Here is a 24,275-nt window from a genome sequence, read left to right as displayed (position 1 = left end):
CCACTATTACTCTGGCAATTTGATATAAATAACAAGACAGGTAAAATAAAAATCATTTGTCTGTTGTTCCACTTTAATATGAAAACTCTTTGAGAATAAAAGGGAATTTATAGTCTTTTTTGTACATATGTAAGAGACCAGAAAGTAAACTTTTCTGTGTATTAGTCAATGTATTGTATATGCACAGGGGGTAACCATAATTGGTAATTAAACACGCTGCTCTGCATCCTGCTGAGCCGTGCTGCGCAGTGATTGTGCTTTCTGTTCCTCTCTGCCTTGATGGTCTAAAAACATCACGCTCAGTATCTCTATATGGCTTATTCTGTAATAAATTAAACCACAGCAGTCAACATGGATGCTTTTTGATTCCCAGCCACAAGAGGTAAACATTACAAAACCTTTATATAAAATGCTGTCATAAAACTATCATACAGACGTCTGTTAAAATATAAAAAGGCGTGTCAAAATTAGGTAAAGGGTGCAATTATAGCTTATAAAGTGTACTCACTAAAAACATGCTAGTTTCTGCATGTACATTATACTTCTATTATTTGCACAGTAGTAGCAATTTTTGCTCATTACATATACTTGCTATGCTTTCTCCTGATATCTCAATGCAAGTCTGCTTATTTATTAATAGACTTTCAGGGGAAAAAACAGCACACTCCTCTTCTGTTGCTTATGCTAGGAATTATTTTCTTGCAGCAGTTCACTAAGGATAATTATTACATTGGCATATACAGTAGATAACTACTACATAGGAAATCCTGTGTTTGAATATAAAATTTGATTATGACAAAATGAACCAACAAACCAAGTAAAAATAAGAACATTAAAAAAAATCATTACAAAATAATAATAATAACAAAAATAATAATAAATAACAAATTAAAATGAGCCATCTGAAAATAAATGATAGATTAGGGAAAAGCTCTAATGAGCATTCCTATTCGAAAGTATGTTGCTTTGGCTGCAGAGAGTTTCAAATATACTAATTGTAGTGATCATTCAAGGGCAGAGCTCTAATCTTTCATCAAAGCAGCGTCAAAAAAGATAAATGTTGGAAGGAATAAATTACTAGGTTTATACAGCAGTTCTACTTATTTCATGCATGTAAAGAATGTTAAAAAAGAAAATGCTGTGCTTTGGCAGTTATGTGGCAAGAGTAGCCAGCAATATACATACTTTGTGCTGCAGATAGTGCAGTTCATCATGGAGAAAATTTTCATAGACTGTATCGCTATGCCAACAAGGTGGCCCCTTCACACTATTAATTGTGTTGCCTAGTTACCACTTCTGACTAGGAGAATTTATCTTGACATTGGCAGGATACAAGAAACTTGGGGAGGGTGGTGTTAGATATAAGGCATTTGCAAGGCTAAAGACACACAAAGGACTGTGTGTGGGGCAGGGGAAAGGTATACCAAGTATGGCATAGTAGTAAACATTGATGTTGAACTAGCTTTGTGATTGTAAGGATTGCAAAAAGAGTCTGCTTCGTTCATAGAAGCTATAGACGAGGGAATAACTCAAAAATAACTCTGCTGGTAGCTTGCTGATTTTTTATCAAGAATGAAAATTAACAACTTGACCTGCTCTCCCAGAAGATACCAACACAGCACACAAGGCATAAGAGTTAGCATCCCCATAGCAAGGGAGACCTTTACTTTGGACACCAATTGTTTCTGCACCACCAGTACTTCAAAAAGTTGGCATTAAAAATGGAGATCATGTGAAGCTTCTGATTGATGCAGTAAGATACTACCTCTACCTCTTAAAAAGTTAGGAGGTAAAATAAAACATTATATACAGTATAATATCCAGGTAAAGCCAAATTATGCTCAGATATTTAAAAAAAAAAATGAATGCGGTTATGCATTCATTAAAGTTGTGAATTGAATTTTAAATGCAGTAAGTGTAAGTACCAGAATTTGAGTTTGCATCAGCATCTTGAAATTTCCTGTACAGTAGTGCTCAGATGGGATAGGGAGGGGAAGAACTAGGAGCCAATCGGGTATGCTGCATGCATATGTGCTGATAAGAAACAGGCTCAGTAGAGAAGAGAACAGAATAAATGAGGGGTGAACAGCTGCTGCTTCTTTACTGTCCACCGAGAGGTGATCTATGTCTTTTTAGTTAACTGCAGCAAAGGAAAGTAAGGTCCCCAGACTCTCACTCATACAGTTTTTTTTTCCACAGTACTAGTATCAACTGTGTATTTAGCTTTTTTCTGGAGTTTAACTTTAAAGTAAAAAAAATGCCTCCTATTCACCAATTCATTTCAAAGTGTGAAAAAAACAAAGGCATTTAAGCTTACTTATTCCTTATCAGTTCTTTTGGGTTTGGTCACAGAGATTTACTTTATTCAAAATAAATTCGAGATCGGCCTTAATATATACTGCCTCACAAAAGATAAAGTCGTTGAAAGGACATCTTTCTTGGCTGGTAGAGCAATCCTAATCATGCATTTAAAGAAAATTCTTTATACGGTAAACCAGTATAGGATTGGATATGGGGAAGTAGAGCTTGGTGAACAGTGGAGAGCAGGGGATTTGTATTTTATTCAATAACATTTTTTGCAATTTTCAGCAAAATGGTGACCATCTGCACACAGACACCTACTCTCTGTTGCATAAATATGAATGAGATGGGTAAAAGTAGTCTACAATTAAGCTTTGAAAAGGGCAAAATGCATGCGATAAGTTCTGTACAGGTGGAGAATGGGAGCTGAAGCCATATTTTAGCCATTTTATTCATAGGTATGTAACAGGGAGTCTATTCACATGCTTATCCAACTGACACAGGTTTGGGGGGGCATTTGAGCAGTACTAATTTCTTTGTTTTGGGCTACATTTGTTGTGATTGTCACAATTATCTTATGGTTGGCAGTCTGAAAATACTCTTCACCTGTCGATTAAAGCAGGTGTAAGGTGCATATAACCTTGCCCCTGGTTCCCCATACTGTTTGAAGCTCATTTTTATTTGGCCTGTCTTCTGGAAGCACCCACCAGATACTCTAGGTAGCAGAAAGAGCAGGAAGCTTGTAGCCTTTTTTTATTTTGGGGATACTAGCGTTATGTCTGGCATTTGTTTTTGTTTTTGTTTTTTTGGAGTGGATGTTGCTACACATGCTAAAAAAAAGGGAAGTACAGTAAAGAAAAACTCAGTCTGCCATCGTCACTTTGTGTACCACAGGACTATGCCCCGGCACCTTATTTTAGAGGTGGAAGAATAGAATTTGGTTATCATTATGTGATGAAATCCTGGTTCTGTTCCTCCTCATACTTATTATGAATAAATCACAAAAACCTAAGCATGTCATACCACCTCCCTCCTATATGCACAGATATGCACACTTCATTCGACTTAGTTTGTTGGAAGGGGGGGGGGGGCGTGAGTGGGAATTGTCATCACCACCTTAGGTACCACAGGACCTTTTCCCAGCACTGCATGTAGAAAAACGCTACCATGGAGTTCCATGGACACCATATCTTGTGGTATATGAGTGTTTCTAGTAAGTTAGCAGTGGAATTATTGCAAATGAAAAGAAGTGGTGACTCTAGTTCTAGGAGTAGAGAGAACACTATCAGCCTTTCAGTCTACTAGATCTAATTGTTGTGAAGAGTTCACTATCAGCCGTTCATTCTAATTCTTGTGAAGGGTACTATGTCTGATATATGTATATATATATATATATCTATATATATATATATATATATATATATATATATATATATATATACAGTGTGTGTGTGTGTGTGTGTGTATGTGTATATATGTATATATATATATATCTATAAAAGCAACCAACTCTGTACGTTGTTTAAATATTAGTGTAATTACCGCAATGCACAATGAAACAAGATATAGTGGGCTGTGGAACATAGATTCATACACATAGCAAAGAAGATGTAGCTGGTACCAGACTAGACTAGCACTGACCACACCACAAGGTTAGATTAAGATCTGTAGACCCCTTTTTATAGCCCAGTTTATCTATACTTTATATTGCGGTAAGATATGAAAGCACCATAGTATTTTTTTAAAATACTCCTTACAGAACATTATCATTGCATAACAAAAATTGCTAGAATAATGTGGACATGCATTTAGGTATAAAAGACAATTAGCTGAGTCCTGTTCAGAGTTACAGGATTTGTGGTTATCCTCTGGCATTGTATTAATTACCTAGATTTGACCTGTAATTGTCTGCAGCTAAATATTTATCATCCTAATGTTTTAGCAAGATGATTTTGCAAAGACTACAGAAAGGCCAATATTACCCAACAGCTTTTCATATTGACACTCATTATGTCTCAGATACATTTTTTACCCAGTAATTTGCCCCTGGAGTGATACATTTAATATGTTTATATAACTAACTTGTTAATTTATTTAATGCAATAAAACATATCTGCATGCGACCCTGGACAAATCAATCATGCGATTATTGAAAAATGAGAATAGTGTTAATGTAAATTATTACTAAATGAAACATGCAATCATTGGCATTTTAGCACATTGTCAGATCGTCTATGGTAATAGCAGATTAATAGATTAGTATCACCCTAGACCCAAAAAATTTGTGTGAGTGTCTGGGTAATTGTTCTATGGACATTAGGTTGTAAAATTCACTGGCACAAGAACAAATTAAAATATTTAAAAAAATGTAAATCAGGAAAATGTATAATAGAAGGGTCACAGAGGAGACTTACATATATCTTTGTCTGTTTAATTGTCACACTTTGATGCTGTGATCTTCTTCCGAAAACCTACATGTCGTCTACTTAAAGATGAAAGTCAAAGATGTTTTCACTTGGCATGGTCACAGGAGAATTTGATGCCTGAGATTTCATACATTCAGTACCTGCAGGGGAAAGGATCTTCATCATCAGATGATGCTGCAGTCCTCAGCTCAGTCAGACTTTTAAAACCATGTGCTCCTCAATTTAAAAGAATCAGTGACATAAACACCTAAATAGATGAGTTATTAACTGTATTTGTAGCATTTATTCTGAACAATGTCTTGAACAGTATTATTTCAGGTAACATATACATTACAATGGAGACCTTTCCATTTGAAGTAAGGGCCTTTGCTTCTATTCCTTCTTTAGAACCAACCATAAATTTTCCTTAGTATAGCGTTTTAGATTAGTGTTTGTTTTCTATGCATCATTTTGATATATAAAGACATTGAACATTGTAATTTCAAGCCAAGGACACTCTTAAATCATGCCTAAAGAATTTCAATTACTTTCTAGGGACTAAGCCCAGAATGTCACTATTTCACATGACCGGTGAAGGACTTGTGTTTCTAGTATTCATTTTTACCATCTGTTTCATTTTTCCCCTTTTAGTTGTTGTTGTGTTTATGTGCACTGTAAAATAACATTTCAGTACGTAGCCTTAACACATTGTATAATTATTTTCTGCGAGCAGCTCGTTAATCTTGTTTTATATATATGTTGTGCTCTTTTACAGTCTCGGCCTATACCTTCACACCTCACCTCCGCTGTAGCAGAAAGTATCTTGGCTTCTGCTTGTGAAAGTGAAAGCAGGAACGCCGCTAAGAGAATGAGACTAGACAGGCAGCAGGTAACATTCTGCAGATACTTAACATGGTGTACTTTCCTTTTTGTGGAATGCATATGTATTCGCCAACATATAGTATGTATTCTACATCCTTGTTCTGTCCTTTCTTCTTTCCCTATCTCCTCTCCTCCATTCCTTCCACTTTCTTTCTCCATTTCTTCACTTTGTCTTCTCTTCCCTTTTTGTATTTAATTATTTTATTTTTCTTCTTTCTTTAGTTCCCTTCCTTTAGTTCTCTTCGTCCTTCATTCTCCCCCTCTCGCACTGTCCACCCAGAAGGAATTATAGCATTTTTTAGATTCAGTGGGGTCAATTTACCAAAACGGGGGCATGCAAAATCTGTGCAGCTCTGCATAGAAACCAGTCAGTTCCAGTATTTATTTATTTTTGTCAAAGCTTAAAGCGGAGTTCCACACAAAAATGGAACTTCCGCTTTCCGGAACCCTCCCCCCCTCCGGTGTCACATTTGGCACCTTTCAGGGGGGAGGGGGGTTCAGATACCTGTCTAAGACAGGTATTTGCACCCACTTCCGGCATAGACTCCCATGGGAGTCTACGCCTCTTCCCGTCCCCACCGCGCTGTCTGCTGGGAACACACAGCTCCCAGGAGAGAGCGGGGACCACTTGGGACGCACAGCGCGACTCGCGCATGCGCAGTAGGGAACCGGGAAGTGAAGACGCAACGCTTCACTTCCTGATTCCCTCACCTAGGATGGCGGCGGCAGCTGCCGAGAACCGAGCGGGTTCTCGGCGTCCCCTGCCGACATCGCTGGACCCTGGGACAGGTAAGTGGCCATGTATTAAAAGTCAGCAGCTGCAGTATTTGTAGCTGCTGGCTTTTAAATTTTTTTTTTTTTGGCGGTGTGGGTGGACCCCCGCTTTAATTGACCAAGCTGAAGTTAGAAGCTGGTTGCTTACAATGCACAGCTGCACTAGTTTATACACTATCCAGTTTTAGTAAATCTCCCCAATTGAGTGGGTGACGCTAGCTATAAAATGAGGTGGACTTTATTAAAAGTGTAAAAAGGAATAGTAATGCTATGCTACTCCCTGTAATAGTAAATGCCACAGCCCTATTTTTCATGGTCTGTGCTACTTTAAAACACGTGGTTTAGAGCATGCAATATATCGCTGTCTTCTTACATAAGAAATAATTGTATTCCAATATCTGGACCACTTTATATTTATGATATAAGGTGTCATTTATAATCTCTGCAAATAAAATCCCACATAAACTAAAGTAAAATGAGCGTTACAAAACAATGATTTCTTTTGTATTATTACCAATATAGTGGCACCCTATAACATAAAAGCTAATGTGTAACATAATGGAAATAAATCATGTGTAAGTGTCTCTTGATGTTCAGAGTATATGATCAAGAAACAGGAAATGGAAGACCAAGCATAATAAATTCTGAAATGGGAATATAGCAGGGAAACAATCAATAATACATAAAATAGTTACCAGAATTAAAGAGGCTTGGTGTGCGCTGAGGATCAAGTTAGATTTAAAACTCTTTGTAAACTTTTCTGCTATAATATACTTGAGGATGTCTTCATGAGGCTAGTATGATGACTCACGTTCTGTATCAGCCTTATCCAGAATGTTCAAAGCGTACATCTTGCAAAGCCCAGAATTATAACTGTATAAATGGGACAGTACAGTGACTCACCAGACTGAGCTTGCTCACTAAATAATACAAAATGCAATTAGAATTCTACTTGCAAAACAGCAAGGGGTTTAATATTTCCCACTACTGCATATGTGAAACATTTTCTATATTAGTGGAGCTGCTGTCCTTGCTGATGATTATATTAGAAGGAAATGTTCAAAGAGACTGAAACATTGTCAGGCTGCTGAATGGCTGGTTGTTACATTGATACTGCAGTGTCGCATGGGAGCATGTTCACTTTTTAACCCATTCCTACCGGACCAAGGAGTAGTGACCTTATCTTAGTAGCATACCATGGACACGGGCTTCCCAGGGGAACTATCTTGCTCTCCCTTGCTTGTGAGGGAAACCTGTCCTGGCTTAACCAGTACCTAATGACAGTCCTTTGCACACCTACTTCAAGCCTTACATCAATGCATCCTGATATGCCCCTTGAGAACAAGTTCTGTTTTCAGGGGATGTTCCCATATAGAGGTTAGGAGAAGGAGGATTCCACACCAGACTAGTTCCCTGGGAGAATTATCCTTGTCTCTCTTATGGGTGGGACATCTGCAGGAAATCCTGTCCTGGCCTAATCGGTACCTGCTGACAGTCCTTTGCACGCCTACTGCACTATTGTAAGCCCTAAACCAATGCACCCTGCTTTGCTCCTTTGGAATAAGTTCCAGGAGATGTTCTCATATCAGGGGTTAGGAGAAATTCACAGCAGAAATGCCTTTTACCATTTTACTGAATGGAGAGCTATTTACATGCTTCAGTCACCGCAGAGGTGGTGGCACATTCCTTTTAAGTTGAAAACAATAAAGAAAGCAATAGCAAGCAGAGAGCTGAGTAGAGGAGCCCATAACTTTTTAGGGGGTTTGCTAGAGTCCTACATTCCATGAAAAAGGGGATGTGAGTTGTCCCAACAGTCCTGCACCTTTCCTTCCTGCTTTCTCCCCAAGTGGCAGCTCCCAGATACTAGAGCCTTAAAGATTAAATTTTTTTGTGGCCTGTTCTTTGCAATGATTCATATAGTGACCAACAAGCAGTCTCCTGCTGGACTACATATATATATATATATATATATATATTGGGTTCTCTTTACCAGGATTCCCTACACCAGCAGGGGCAGGACTGACACTACCTCACTAGCTATAGTTACACCCCACTCACTCTTCTGGGAGCCTCTAACTGCTAACTAGGCCAGTGGTCATCAACCCTGTCCTATGGGTCCACTAACAGTCCAGGTTTTATGTATTACCTTGGGGAGATGCAGACTAGAATACTGCAATCACTGAGCAGCAAATGATATCACCTGTGATGTATTTCAGTTATCTTGCAAACCTGGCCTGTTAGTGGGCCCTGAGGACAGGGTAAATGACCACTGAACTAGGCAACTACACTGTCTAGTCTAATTATGTGGGTTCCTGACTCTATGGTGACACTTAGTGACCAATTTGGTGAACTACACTGGGCACTCCTGTGCCACTATTCTACAGTGCTTGAAGTGCAAAAACTGCAATGTACCCTTATAAGGTCACATAACCCAACAAGGGAAATCTTGAAAACATGACCTTATATTTGAGGCCCAGAGTTGAAAAAAATGTTTTAAATATTAAGGAAAATGTACAGTAATGAAAAGCAAAGTAGAAATGTTACTCATATCATCTGGACAGATTCCTGCCTTTTTTTTTTTTAAACGAGATAGTTTTTATTTGAAGGTTTTTGACATATACATAACTGTAGTATACAAAGAACCCCCATTCTCCCTTCCCCTTTCCTGGGTTTTCCAAAGAGTGGAAACCCTATACTGAAAACAAAACATTTACCAATACAGAGTGAACCATTGCTGGTGTGTTCACTGAAACGAGGTCCATAGAGACATTGATGTGAAAGTTTGGGGTGGAGGAAAGAGTCCTGATAGAACACCTTTGGGATGAATTAGAGTGAAGACTGCGAGCCAGGCCTTCTCGTCCACATCAGTGCCTGACCTCAATAATGCGCTTCTGGAAGCATGGTCAAACATTCCCATAGACACACTCCTAAACCTTGTGGACAGCCTTCCCAGAAGAGTTGATTCTGTTAAAGTTGCAAAGGGTGGGCCAGCTCAATATAAAACCCTATGGACTAAGACTGGGATGCCATTAAAGTTCATGTGCGTGTAAAGACAGGTGTGCCAATACATTTGGCAATATATTGTATAAACAAAATTGACTTTAGGATGAACCCTCCAATAATATCATATGCAGTCGCTGAAACTACAACGTACGTTATGGCATTTCATTCACAAAAATATGCCTGTTATAAGGGTAAGAATTAGCCAACATTTTACACTGTTTGAAGGAATTGTTTGAGTAGGTTCTATGACTTTAGAAATGTGAATATTTTACAGTGTGAAAGATTGCATTCAGCCTGATCCTATACATTTAGCATACTATATACAGTGTGTGTGTGTAAACTTTATATATATATACACACACATACACACACCGTATATATATGCATATATGCTGAAGATGCAGAATACATTAAGAGTCACAGGTGACGCCATCACAACACAAACTAAGCCACTGGTTTTAGTAGGGGTTATGTATTGTGGCCCATAAACCACCTGATTATCATTTAGATGCCCTTAAGTTGACATACCCTGGCAGAATTTAAAAATTCTTGGTCATTTTTCAGAGAATATGAATGATAACACAAAAACATTTATTTCACTCATGGTTAGTGTTTGGCTGAAGCCATTTATTATCAATCAACTGTGTTTACTCTTTCTAAATCATGATGGCAACAGAAACTACCCAAATGACCCTGATCAAAGGTTTACATACCCTGGTGATTTTGGCCTGATAACATGCACACAAAGGGGTTTGAATGACTATTAAAGGTAACCATCCTCACCTGTGATCTGTTTGCTTGTAATTAAAATTAGTGTGTGTGTGTATAAAAGGTCAATGAGTTTCTGGACTCCCGACAGACCCTTGCATCTTTCATCCTGTGCTGCACTGACGTTTCTGGATTCTGAGTCATGGGGAAAGCAAAATAATTGTCAAAGTATCTGCGGGAAAAGGTAGTTGAACTGTATAAAACAGGAAAGGGATCTAAAAAGATATCCAAGGAATTGAGAATGCCAATCAGCAGTGTTCAAACTCTAATCAAGAAGTAGAAAATGAGGGGTTCTGTTGAAACCAAACCACGGTCAGGTAGACCAACTAAAATTTCAGCCACAACTGCTGGGAAAATTGTTGGGGATGCAAAGAAAACCCCACAAATAACTTCAAGTGAAATACAGGACTGTGAAAAGTGGTGTGGCTGTTTCAAGATGCACAATAAGGAGGCACTTGAAGAAAGATGGGCTGCATGGTGGAGTCACCAGAAGAAAGCCATTTAATAAGCAAATGCCTCAACGTATCACACTTACAATACGCCAAACAGCATAGAGACAAGCCTCAAACCTTCTGGCACAAAGTCATTTGGAGTGATAAGACCAAAATTTAGCTTTTTGGCTACAAAGGCACAGGAAATTTGGTCATAATTGTTGACAAGATGAATGCAGTATATTAAAAAATACTGGAGGAACATTTGCATTCATCAGCCAGAAAGCTGCGCATGGGACGTACTTGGCCATTCCAACATGACAATGATCCAAAACACAAGGCTAAGTCGACCTGTCATTGACCTGTCAGAATAAAGTGGAGGTTCTGGAGTGGCCATCTCAGTCTCCTGACCTCAATATCATTGAGCCACTCTGGGGAGATGTCAAACGTGCAGTTCATGCAAGACAGCTCAAGAATTTACAGGAACTGGAGGCTTTGCCAAGAGGAATGGGCAGCTTTACCATCTGAGAAGATAAAGAGCCTCATCCACAAATAACACAAAAGACTTCAAGCTGTCATTGATGTGAAAGGGGGCAATACACGGTATTAAGAACTGGGGTATGTAAACTTTTGATCAGGGCCATTTGGGTAGTTTCTGTTGCTATTATGGTTTAAAAAGAGTAAACACAGTTGACTGATAATAAATGGCTTAAGCCAAACACTAACCATAAGTGGAAGAAAAGTTTTTGTGTTATTCATATTCTCTGAAAAATGGGCAAGAAATCATAAATTCTACCAGGGTATGTAAACTTATGAGCACAACTTTATATTGCCGGTATTGAATGTTTATGGTACCGGGGATCTGCAGCTCCAAATACATATGCTACTAACAAACTCATAGAACACATATACACCAAGTTTTTTTTTTTTTTTTAACAAAAACAAAGGTGCTTCATTGTTGTCAAAATTAATAAGACAGAGCATGCAGATACACACCAAGTTATTTAACTAACAATATCACCCTCTAGTCAATACTTTTGCTGTAATACAGATATTTGGCTTCACAATTTTAGGCTTGTGGCTTCTTTGCAATAAAATCTAGCCCTACAAAACTTCCCTTCTGGATTTTCTCTTATTGGCATAGTATATATGGGCAGTGCTTCCTTACTGGGATCATGCTGGATGACAATGAGCAAGTGCAGTTATATTTACACAAACTAAAACAGAAAATCCCCTTTTTCCTTCTTGATCCTTTCTTACACTATGCAGGCTCTGAATGACCAGCATGCATATCTAGCATTAAGATCTTAGAAACATTTGAGTCATTAGTCCAGACATAATTCTGTGTCCTGAATGTTAAAGTACTGTGACTATCCAGTATGTTGCTAAGGTAACTCTTTAACTGTCTGTAAATGTCCTTCTTAACACTCCCACCCAGCAGCCATTGTTTCAGTGTTTGTCTCAGTGTGGCAGATATGACTGTGCTGCAAGGTTGCCAGAGTTTTACATAACAACCAAATCAGTTTGTAAATTATGTAGATAGATACAGTATAAATGCATAAAGAAGGGGGCTATTTGTAAAAAGCAGTCTTAGTTATGAATCAAGCTTTGCAGCATTTAATTTGTACAGCTCTATGACTGGATCATAATTATGATTAATATACATAATCAGAAGTATTGATAAAAGACATTTGCATCCACTGGACTTCACATTTTTAGTCTTACAGGCTAGAAGTAAAAATTGGAATTTTATGGTGGTGGCATTATCATTTTGTGGTATGCCTTCATCAGCAAGGACAGGGAAACTGGTAAAAATTGAGGGCAAGTTGGATGGAGCCAAGTACATTACAGTTCCTGGAAAACGTTTTCAGCCTAAAGAAGACCTTACAGAGGAAAAAATGACCCAAATCAGACAGCTAAAGCTAAACATTAGTGGCTTAGTACCAAGAATCTGAATATTTAAGAGTGGGCAAACCAAAGTCCAGACCTCAGCCCAGTTTAGAACCTATTAAAGATTTGATTTTTTTTTAAATAACAAACCTGTTATACTTACTTGGTCTGTGCAATGGTTTTGCACAGAGAAGCCCTGATCCTCCGCTTTCGGGTCGCCTTCTGGCGCTTCTGGCCTCTCTCCCTTGCTGAGTGCCCCATAGCAAGCTGCACAGAGTGTGCCTCAATCCCGCCCCCCGCTCCCTCCTCACTGGCTGTGATTGAGTGGGAGCCGATTTCTCCCGCTGCTGTCTCAGCCAATGGGGACAGAGAGACCCAGGGGAGCCTCTGCTCCCGTGCACATCGCTGGACCTGGCTCAGGTAAGTATGGGGGGGGGGGATACATGGAGAAAGTTTTTTACCTTAAAGCATAAAGTGCATTAGGTAAAACTCTTTCTGCCTTTAGAACCACTTTAACTGGAGCCAAAGGTGGTTCTAGAAAGTACAGATAGAACCACTAATAGAAATTGCTTGTATGTTTAATTCAATTTTGTAGTCTAAGGTTGGTGAACACAAACTCAGTGCACCCTAGTGCATTAAATAAAGTAAAGTATAAATAGTGGTACTGCCCACTCAAGTGTTTCTGTTTTCTAACTTGAACTAGAAAAGTGAGAGCTAAATCTAGTTGCTGTGGGCAGTTTTATTTTTTACATTGAACTCCAGGGAACACAAAATAACATTTGCATGATATGGCAATTGACTTATTAGGTTAAGCAAAGAATGGTCATGCTGTTGAATAATAAGACTGTATTTCTTATATTTTTTGAAACCTTTGATTTGTAAGTGTTATTGTCTTATCGCTAGCAGGTTTCACCTAAATATATGGCCACATTACAATGGAATATACAGGTATATAATTACTTTGTAGATCATGTTGTACTGTACATGAAAAAGTTTAACCAAAAGGAAGAAAAAGTCTAAAAGTGGCAAACTGAACGCCTTATCATTAAGAATTTCAAGAAGTATTGCTTTTAGCGCTTAAGGACTCTAGAGGCAGATATTAGGTCTCTGACAAAGCAATTATGGACTAGACACATATACTGTAAGCTAACCTGACATTTGCCTCTGGATAGTTGTCATAGCAGCAGCCTGTACTGTGTTTGATGCAAGTGTTTACAGGAGACCCTAGATGAACAAACCAAATTAACGCACTGTAGAATAATAGTGAGCATGCATACTGTACACATTTGTGTCCTAGTTTTTGAATCTAGCCTTTTGGATGAATTTTCTATGAACGAATTGTGTTAGGTTAATGATTTACTCTTGGTCAGTTTGGAGTGCCATTCACCTTTGATGGTTACATAGTAACAAGGGAATGCTGCCAGGGAACACTATTTAAACATGATTGTATTAACAAGCCAGAAGATTCAACTTTTAGACCGCTGTGAGAAGAAGAACCAAGAGGGCAATCAATTACAGAAAAAAGAGAATAATTATAAATCAGTCATATATTTGGAACACTAGAATTATAGCAGTGGTCTCCAAACTGCGGCCCTGGGGATGGATGTGACCCTTTGCTTGCCTTTATCTGGCCCTTGAGGCATTATTCCTGCCACTGACACCAACAATGGGGCATAATTCCCTCCACGGACAACAAAAATGGGGTACTTTTCCTCCCAAGGACACCAACTATTTCTCCCCCTAATTCCAAAGATTGGGCATTGTTTACTCCCACTGGGCACAATCCGGCCCCCCTAAAGTCTGAAGGACAGTAATGTTTAGAAAGTTTGAAGACCCCTGTTATATGGTGATAAATCCATTCTTCATGCTTTGAAATGAAATCATCTTATCCAGGAATGGGCTTGGCCAACTGTTGGTTACCAATTATTAGGAAGGAACATGTTTCAACAACCTTTTTTTGCTAGTTGCTACACTGAAAGGGCATGCGGAGAAATGACAGTGTATGTACTGTATAGCCAGATCTTTAGTTTGTGCTGCCTCTATCCCATTGGAGAGCATTCCCTCTAAAACAGAAAAAAAAAGTTTTGGTTATACAAACAATTTAAGTTATTTTAAGCACATCTTTCCTAAAGAAATATAGGGGGTGATTTACTAAAACTGGAGCACTCCGAATCTGGTGCAGCTGTGCATGGTAGCTTGTTCAATTAAGCTTTGACATAGAAAACTGAAAGCTGATTGGTTACTATGGTGATGTGCACCACTTTTTGCCCCTTTCATTGTAGTAAATCTCCCCCATAGAGTCATTGCTGACCTGCTAGTTGCCTGGTTGGGTCTTCCTTCAATACTGCACAAAAGTCAAACAGAACAAGCATGAAGCAGATGAGTGTCAGAGAAAAGCTAGAACCACCTTCTCTACTTGTTCCAGGTCAATGACTCACAAACCAGCAGGATGAGATCAACAACGTTATATTCCTGTCAGGACAGGTTTCCTCTAATAGCTTGGGGATCACATGCTGCCCACCCTTCTACAGGAAAGAAAGTGGTATCAGACCAAAACCAAAAATGTACTGTATTGCAGCTTACCAATTATTTGATGTAGTGGCTGCATTAGTATTCTTTTTTAGGCATTTTGTTCCCTCTGTTTTGCCCTTATGGTCTGGTCAGTAACACACCTCCTGTATTAAGAGCGCCTCCCTTCTGGATGAAGGAGCACCTTTAGACAGCAGCAACGTCAGTCTGAGGGAGGGGTGTATTACATGGACTAGCAGGCTTAGATAAACTAACAAATTGAAGCCAAACTCCAGCTCACACTTTATAAGCAGTTACAGCAATCATTTTTCCCCCTTTTGGGATAAAGGTTTTACTTAAATAAATAAAAAAGTTGATCATTGTAAGAACCCCTGCTAGTTGAGGGCATGTGGCCTGGTATGATTCTGGAGGGGGGATACTTGCTCCCCCCCCCCCTTTTCTGACCTGCCAAATGGTTTGTCTCATCAATCTGAATGGTTTCATAATGCTGCTGTAGTCACAAACCCCTTAAAAGGTCCACATTTATTCCCAGTATATTCTTTGCTAACAAATATCAGAAATGTTGCTTTCATGAGGCTTTTTACAACACTAGTAGCCCAGTTTATTTAAAATGATCAACATATAGTTTAGTTCAACTAAAGAGTAGTGCTGGGCGAATGGTTCGGACCAAAACATTGGCAGTTTGCCCCATTTGGGGAACACTCAAATTTGCAGAGTATTTGGCGGGTGTTCGCCCTTCCGTACACCCTGCAATGCACTGCGCACAGCACAGTGCATTCTGCGCCCTGATTGGGCAAAGCTTTGCCCAATCAGAGCGCAGTAAAAGCTGGTTGTTAAGGAGCGGGGTCGGGAAGAAGGCTGCAGTATCCTTAACAAGCGATGAGTCATCAGCTGTCAATGGGCTTCCCCGGTGACAGCTGAATGAAAAAAAAAATAAAAAATTTGCTGGTAAAAAAATTGTAAAAAAAAAAAAAAAACAACGTGGCATCCCCCTTCAGGCCTGGTTTGGATGCCAAACATTTTTTTTTAAATGGCGTGGTTCCCCCTCAAAATCCATACCAGGCCCATGTCTGAGCATGCAGCCTGGCAGGTCAGAAATGGGGGAGGGGCAACCATACCAGGCCACATGCCCTCCACCTAAGGGTTGGGAAGAGACCCTTGTCAAGGCAGAGCCCCACCTGCCCCAAAGCACCCCCCCATGTTGAGGGCATGTGGCCTGGTATGATTCTGGAGGGTGGGTACTTGCTTCCCCCCCTTTTCTGACCTGCCAGGCTTGTGTGCTTAGATAAGGGTCTGGTATGGATTTTGGGTGGGACCCCACGCTGTTTTCTTTTAAAATTTTGAGGTGGGTTTTTTTTCTACCACGAGGCAATTTAAATATGAATTGACTTTTTTTTTTTTTTTTTTTTTTTTTTTTTTAGAAATGTAATTTATTGTTGCACTTTAAGCATCATTAAAATTGCTGCTCCTTTAAAAACAATCATTTTTACAAAAAAATTTGCATTGATACATGTCCCCCAGGACAGTAACCAGACCCCCATACCCCTTTTCTGGCCAATTACTTGCATATAAGCCTTCAAAATGGGCACTTTTTATTTTTCCTAGTGGGCTCCCATAGACTTCAGTGGGGTTTGCCGTTCGGGTCAGAACTTTTCCCCTGTTCGGGAGTTCTGCTGCGAAGCAAACAGGGGGGGTGTTCGGCCCATCTCTACTGAAGAGACCGAGAAAAAATATATTTGGGTGGAATTTGGTAAATTCTGATTAAGTGCAATCGGTTATACTACTGGTCTGGTACTGTTTGTCCACAATGCATATAAAAGATCCTTTCTCCTGCAGGGTGTTCCTTTCTTAGTCATTAAATCCCTATTCAAGAACTTCCTATTCAAACACATGGAGGATTCAAATGAGAAAAAGGCATTTACAAACCTGGTAAAAGTGTGTTGAGCTTAAATAGACTGCTTAACATAAGTAAGTATTTAGGATTTAAGATTCATTCAGTGTTGCTGAAGAATGCTGAAAGTGTCCAGGATGTGGAAGCACAGTCATTTGAATATTAAGATACCTAGTGATGTCATAATATACCCCAGCAGAAGAGTGACAAATGAACCACAATAGAACACAAAATAAAAACACAATATTAAATGTAGTCTATGGCTTTATAATTATTATCATTATTATTTTGGCAAAACAGTTGCAATTATAGCATAAAGTTCACTATTGCCATCCTGCTATTGTATATGCAGATTTGTTGCATTGCTCTCTAGTGAACATCACTAACTAGCTTTATTCATAAACATGTATTTCTTTGTTACTTATTAAAAACATTAAAAAAAAATGAAAATTAGAATTTGGTTTAATAGATATTGTTTATTAAAGTCAGATTATTGATTCTTATTTTATCTATTGTAAATAACAGGTCATACATTAAACATTTAGAGCAACATATACATTTAAAAAAATCAAGTAGCATAAATGTATCAAGCTTAAAAAGTTAGCATGCTGGAAACCTATGCTTAAAGCTGAACTTCCGCTCTTCCTACTCCACTCCCTGCACTTTCACATTTGGCACATCATTTTTTTTGGGGGGGAGCAGGTACCCAGTTTTGACAAGTATCTGCTCCCACGTCTGGTCTAATCGGCGTGGCAATCCAACCTCAAGCCGCAAGCAGTCACAGCCGGCTGCCCACATTTAATAGTCCAGCACCCGGGACCAAAGACCAGTGAAAAAAACGGCCAGGTAAGGACGGCGCTGGATCCTGGGACAGGCGAGTGACTGCTTATTAAAAGCCAGCAGCTACAGTTTTTGTAGCTACTGACTTTTAATTTTTCCACAGGTGCCTGAAGAACCTCTTTAAGATATTCAGTAATATTAAACATTATTTAGGCCTCAGGCATACGACTAAACATGTGTTTTCTAGGAGAAAAGTTCCTGTAAAATACTTGCATATAGATGCGTTTGAACACATAAAGACGCATATGCGCAAAAAAAGTTTTATGATCATATATTTTCCCAGTTTGTTTAGACTTAAAGCGGGATTCCGGCCAGGAAATTTTTTTTTAAAAGTCAGCAGCTACAAACAATGTAGCTGCTGACTTTAAATAAGTACACTTACCTGTCCTGGGTGCCCGCGATGTCGGCCGCCCGAGGCCGACCCGTCCCTCGGCTCTCGGGTCCCGGCACCGCCATCCTTGCGGCTTCACTGCCAGTTTCCTACTGCGCACGCACGAGCGACGTGGCGCACCGTGAATGGCCCCGTGGTTTTCTGGGAACACACACAGTTCCCAGAAGGCAATGGGGCCGCTCACCGAGGAGCAGGACACGCAGCGGAATAGGAAGAGGCAGATTAGGAAGACTGCCTAGCAACAAGGGTTCAGGTAAGTTTAAACATTTTTTTTTTCAAATGTTTTTTTTTAAATTTTTTTAGGATTTTTTATGCTATTTTTTATTTTAGGGTGGCCCTCCACTTTAATTTACATGCTTACAAATGCAAATACATGTGTTTATACGAGTAAGCACATAACGCGCATGTGTTTAGAAGCAGATTTTTGGATTATGTGTCACAGATCTGAAAGCATGTTTACACACCTGTGTGAATGTGTCCATTGAAAACAATGCAGCTGCATTCAGATCCATATTTTTAAAAAAATTGTATATGTGTTTTTTTACAGTCGTGTAAATGAAGTCTTAAATGCTTCTGACTAGTCGCTTGCTGTTCTGTACAAATGTACGCTACACAAAAATATATATTTGTATGTTTTACATGCTCTTCTAGACTTCACTCGGTACATTCTGCACCAGAGGCAGCTGGTGGTAAAAAAAAAAATTAGGGGTGGGCAGCAAACAGTGTAGCCACAGACACCCCCCCCCCCAGTCGGGGTCATCTGGAGCACTTACCCCATCTATGGCGGGCAGCACTTCACCCAGGCGACAGGCGGCAGGCATCACAGGCGGCTTCCCCTTCCCCTGCTCTCCTCCGAGGGCGGCTTCCGTCTCCTCCATCCTCCTTGGCAACCAATTGGAACGCTTCTCCTTTCAGCCAATCGGGAAATGGATCTCAGACCCACTTCCTGATTGGCTGGGAGGAAAATCAGTGTGAAAATAGCAACTATTCATTCGCTATTATCACACAACTGGATGAGCTCGGTTCGTAGTGCTCTGCGCCACAAGCCCACCCTATTTTGAAGCTTATTAGAGCCTCTGGCTTTATCACGTGCTTCAAGAAAAAAATGTCTATTAGGGATGGCGCCCATGCACCCCTAATGAACGGGCCACCCCTGATCTGCACCCATCATATTGCTTCTCCACTAGTACACTCACTTACTCATACACATGCACACAAACACACACCATGATAGCCCTACCACAATTTTTTTTTACTGGGATTATGTGCCTGTTGATGCAGTGTGGGAAACCGCATGTGATTTGGACAAGAATCGCACAGCATTCCTGTTCAAATCACATGCGATTCTTTGCAGTGAAATATGAGCATTCATTTTGCATGCACTTATTTTTTGCCACACTGGTATTGGATCGCAAATAACCATGCGATCTGATACAGCCAATCGAACTGCGTTTTGTGGTGCCATTAACTTAATATTGACACCCGCATCGGTTTGCATGAACGGAGTGTGATTGCGTGAACAAAGACTACAACTAAAATGGAAAGAAAGCACTCTCAATCCTTGCAGAGTGAAAGAAAGAATGAAAACTTTTCCTATTACTTTTTCTGTAACATACAGTGGCTTGTATCTTTTTTTTTGTACAGCTTGTAACTTCTGGCCTAAATATGGAGGAGAAATGTCAACCACAGGCATAAATGTTTCACAGCTTACCAGTATACAAAGATGTCATGTTTATAGGTTTTCTCACCTAAACTGCTGGAACTTTTTAAATGTAATAAAAGAAGAGTGAAATTTTAATCATAGTGATAATAATAATATTAATAATATTGCAAAACGGTGTAAGCATTGTAGCTACTTCATTATGCATCTTATTTTGTGCATAAGAAAGCAGTTTCTTGATCTTGCTGCAGCAAGCCGCCATCAGAGAGTCTACAATGTCTGCTATATAGTGAGTCTTTTGTGCACTGCATACATGGCAAACAATGTATCTGGTATTCGGCTGCTAATCCATTTTCTTTCACCCTTTTTAAATTGACAACAACCACTCGGGGCTGGAGCCAGCTCTTCTTGTTTCCTTATCCAGTGTTCTTCTATGTAATTGACCTTGTCTATAGAAAATTCCAGAACTTCACTAATAAATGTAGGTCCTTTCTCTAATGGAAGGCAAGGGCTGATGTTGAACGTACAGTATAAATCTTTTATCCAGGACTATGTGGAGCACTTAACCTTGATCTGTAAAAGGGACAAATACATGGAAATAAAGCGGAGTCTATCCTATTGTAATAAAAAGAAAATCTCCCAGGAACAGAAAAATAAACGGTACTTTAATAATTATTTTGTGCAGGAAAGATGTTGGCTTTGAATTATGATGATTCTTTTGCCAAGCTCCAATTATCCCTCTTACCCACCTGAATGCAGGCAGCATGGAGTCAGGACAAAATCAGTTACTTCAAATTATAAATTGGCTCATTGTTTGCAAACACCATAGTTGTAATAGACCTCATAAGAAAATCAGTCATTTTGGCCAAAGAGCAATAAATCCAATTTTTTCACTGTTTATATATGAGTCTAAGTGGCTAGTATGAAAGATATGATTGTTATTTAAACCTCATAGACTGGGGAAAACATAATGAATTCATCAATTAAACAAAATGAAAAATGTAGATGTTAACTACAGATATCTAATTTTCTAATTTGCATAGCTTTCTGAAAGTGCACCACGCCTGCATGATATACAAGAAGTCTATAGCAAAGTGCAGCTAAGCCACGGTGCACTACGCACCCGCGGTGTGGGTATTCTGTAGCACATCAGTGTGAAAGCAGCCTTAGGCCCCTTTCACACGATCAGTCTGACCCAATCGGACCCTACATTCATCTCTATGGAGCAGCAGATGTAAACAGACTTGTGTCCATTTACACCCGCCTACCTCCAATTTAATTTGTTAAAAAAAAACAGAAGGGGATTCATCACCTTCCGTCTGGGTAGATCGGAGGGCCCATAGAGTAGAGTGGACTGTGTTCATGCAGACACGGACCTGTTACCTTCAACTCTACTCATTGTGGCCCGCAACCAGTTACCAGTCTGTTTAAGTGGGGTATATGGTCCTGACCCCTGCACTATGTACAATACTCCTGACGCCAGCATCTGTTTTCATTCTGTGTTTATGGATGCTGGTTAATACCACTTCTCTTGCACAGCTTTCTATGTCACCTTTTTGTGGCATACCATGTCCCTTAACCAAATTAACCACATCCAGCTATTACCTTATCCTTATCACCTGATACACTGTTCTCCCAGATTAAATGAGAAGTTCTTTCTAGCTCTTCAACCAGTGGCAGAGTCAAGCATCTGGGCATACTTGGATTCTTACAGGCCCCCATCCATGTACTGCCTATATACTAACTTTGGACTGTTTCCTGCTAGTTTGCCAGATACTCCCCTTTTCTTGTTTTTGTTCTCCCAGGTTGACATTTCTGAAATGATTAGCTTTATTGTCTCAGCTTTTCTTTAATCAAGCCCTGTTTTCCCCAAATTCGCCCTCACAGACAACACACACTCAGTATTCCCCTCATTTGTAGTTAATCATTCATCACACAGGTAAATAAACAACCTGACATCCTAAGTGTCAGAGGTCACCTAAAGCCTGCCTGATTGGATACAGAGTGTTTGGGTAGATACTGTAGGTGTGTCCTCCTATTATATAGTTTTGGTAAATCTAAAGTTGGTTGTACAGAATTTGTACAAACAGATTATATAGTGTATAGCCACCTTTATATACCTAAAATGAACTAATTGCACTTTTTCGGTGCATTAATAGTTAACAGCACCCCAAATGCAGAAGCTAACCCACATTTTGTTGAGTGCTAAAATGCGTGACAAATGTGCAGTAAAAATTTGCAAACCACAAAACCCTAAAGTGCCCCATGAGCTACTTTGCTGCGTTTGCCGTGCATAGGGCAGCCCATTGAAATCAATGGGCTGCCATAAGCATATCGTGGGAAAACCACACCAAAAAACATGTGCTCCCACTACACTGTGTGAATGGGGTCTGAAAGTGAAATTAGTGTGTTTACACCCTCCCCCTCCCTGAGCTGCACCTGGATTACAAGACAGCTGAATGTCTCCCACCCATGTTAAGCTGACCATACACTTTGCAGTCTGGTACAATCTCTGTACAATTTCCTTTAGATTTACCAAAACTTTGTAATAGAAGGACCCACCTGAACAATCCATTTAATTGGTATCAAATCAGGCAGGCCCTTGCACACTATGGATGATGGTAGATCTAAAGGAGATTATACAACTAGATTGTACAGTGTAATGCCCTTTAGACTGCCGGGAGGCGGGACTTATGGCCATGTGACCACTGTGATTGGCTGTTACATGATCGGAAAGCTCCCGATCACAAGTAGCGAATGGGAGCTTTCAGTTAGCCGCCGGTAACTGTGCCGGGAGCGCGCTGGGTGCATGCTCTCAGTACAGCTCTATCAGCGCTATTGCACACAAATATGCGGCCACTCGGTGCTTAGCGCGAAGAGGTTAAAGGAAAAAGTAGGAAAGTGGGTGGAAATAAAAAAAGAGGTGGTATAGTAAAGAGGAAGACGTTGTCTATAAAAGTAAATACACCCTATTCTTTGATTCAGTAAGGCAATGCATGATGGGATATGAAGGTTCCTGGAAGGTCAAATGATGCCACAGGAAATAATGGGCTTAGAAACCTTTTTTAGAATTTTGAACAGTGAACAGATTCAAAGCTGCCATGGACTAGGTAAGTGAGAGATAAGCATATTGGGATGGATTGGGCAGAAAATACATAAGAAAAGTCTTCTATTTAATGCATGAAATTCTGCCCAAAAATGTGAACTTCGCTTTTAACACTAGTGATCCTGTTGCTGATGAGAACTGGGGAATAGGGAAATGAAATACTCACCTACTTCCATGTGTTGCTCCTTCACCAGCTGGATGAGGGAAATGTCGCTCCTTCTCTTGCAACTTAAATTCTGCAGTACTTTATCAGCAATGAAGGGCCATCGCACTCATCTGGCCAGCAATGGTGTCACATATGGAAGAAATTAAGGATTTTGTTTGCATTTTTTGGGGCTATCCTTGTGAGGACTTGCAGGATTGTTGGTGTGACTAGGCATATTATAAAATGCATTAGCTGAAGGTAGTGCTGTCGTCTGATCAGTATTTTACCTGCCTGGCTGGTAAAAATAAAAAAATGAGACTTGTTGCCAGTGTTATTAATATGACCAATGTTTTCCCCAGATAAATTAGCAGCCCTAAACATTAATAACTAAAACTACACTGAATAACCATCCTCACTAAAGGACAATGGGCACCACCAGCCCTGCATTACAAAGTCAATCATAGAAAGTGGAATTCTTTTAATGTCATCCCAAAAATAGTTCTTCCATAAATACTCAGGTAGTGCGTAGGCCTTGCTGCCCTCTTCAGCAGCCCTAACTGAGGGCATTTTATATATTGGAGGTCATTTAATTAGAAATATGAAATTATTTGTATGTTTGTATCTGGTAAAACCGAACTTATTTTCCAGTGACACGTATGTTCACAAATTGTCTTTGCAGGATGAACCAGCAGTACCCGACAAACCATTGAAACAAGAGAATGCACAGGTCACTTATTCCACGTCCGCGGTATCCAGCACGCAAGAGGTGTTATACATCAATGGGAATGGGACCTACAGTTACCATAGTTACCGGGGGCTAGGGGGTGGCCTACTAAATCTCTCGGATACTTCGAACAGTGGTGAGTTGCATTAGATTTTACCTTTTAGCCTTGTGTTATTTATGCTCTAATGTTTACAATTTTAGAAAAGTAAATGTGTATAATGGTACTGTACTGGGATTGTATTTTAAAAATTACACCACCTATGTAAGTATTTCATGTTGTAGTTGTTTTTCTCCTTTGAAGCATATCATTTTTCATACACATTATAAGAACAACAAAAACTAACATTTTGCATGCAAATGACTTTAGAGGTCTTAAAAGACAAATTCAGCGGTTATGTAAAAAAAAACAAAAGTGAGCCCCCCTTCTGGCTCCTTAGCTAGGCTGAGCCACCCCACCGTCCAAAGTTGATTACTTACCTCCTCCAATGGCAGCAGCCTCCTGGTCAGTAAATATTTAGTGCTGGGCTTCCCTTGT

At 39.7% G+C, this 24,275-nt stretch overlaps 1 protein-coding gene across 2 annotated transcripts in view; it reads left to right on the top strand.

The window, feature by feature from the left end:
• Positions 1-24,275, top strand: part of NOL4 (nucleolar protein 4) — a 428,096-nt gene that overhangs the window by 388,890 nt on the left and 14,931 nt on the right. For both annotated transcript variants that reach the window (XM_073631542.1, XM_073631541.1), the window contains 2 exons: positions 5,482-5,595; positions 23,696-23,876. In XM_073631542.1, the coding sequence (XP_073487643.1) occupies positions 5,482-5,595; positions 23,696-23,876 (295 nt within the window). The remainder of the gene's footprint in view (positions 1-5,481; positions 5,596-23,695; positions 23,877-24,275) is intronic.

The sequence above is a fragment of the Aquarana catesbeiana genome, linkage group LG05 (assembly GCF_042186555.1).
Source record: "Aquarana catesbeiana isolate 2022-GZ linkage group LG05, ASM4218655v1, whole genome shotgun sequence".
In the NCBI taxonomy this organism is placed as follows: Eukaryota; Metazoa; Chordata; class Amphibia; order Anura; family Ranidae; genus Aquarana; species Aquarana catesbeiana.
The sequence above is the reverse complement of the archived record's forward strand: the minus strand, read 5'-3'. Positions and strand labels throughout refer to the sequence as shown.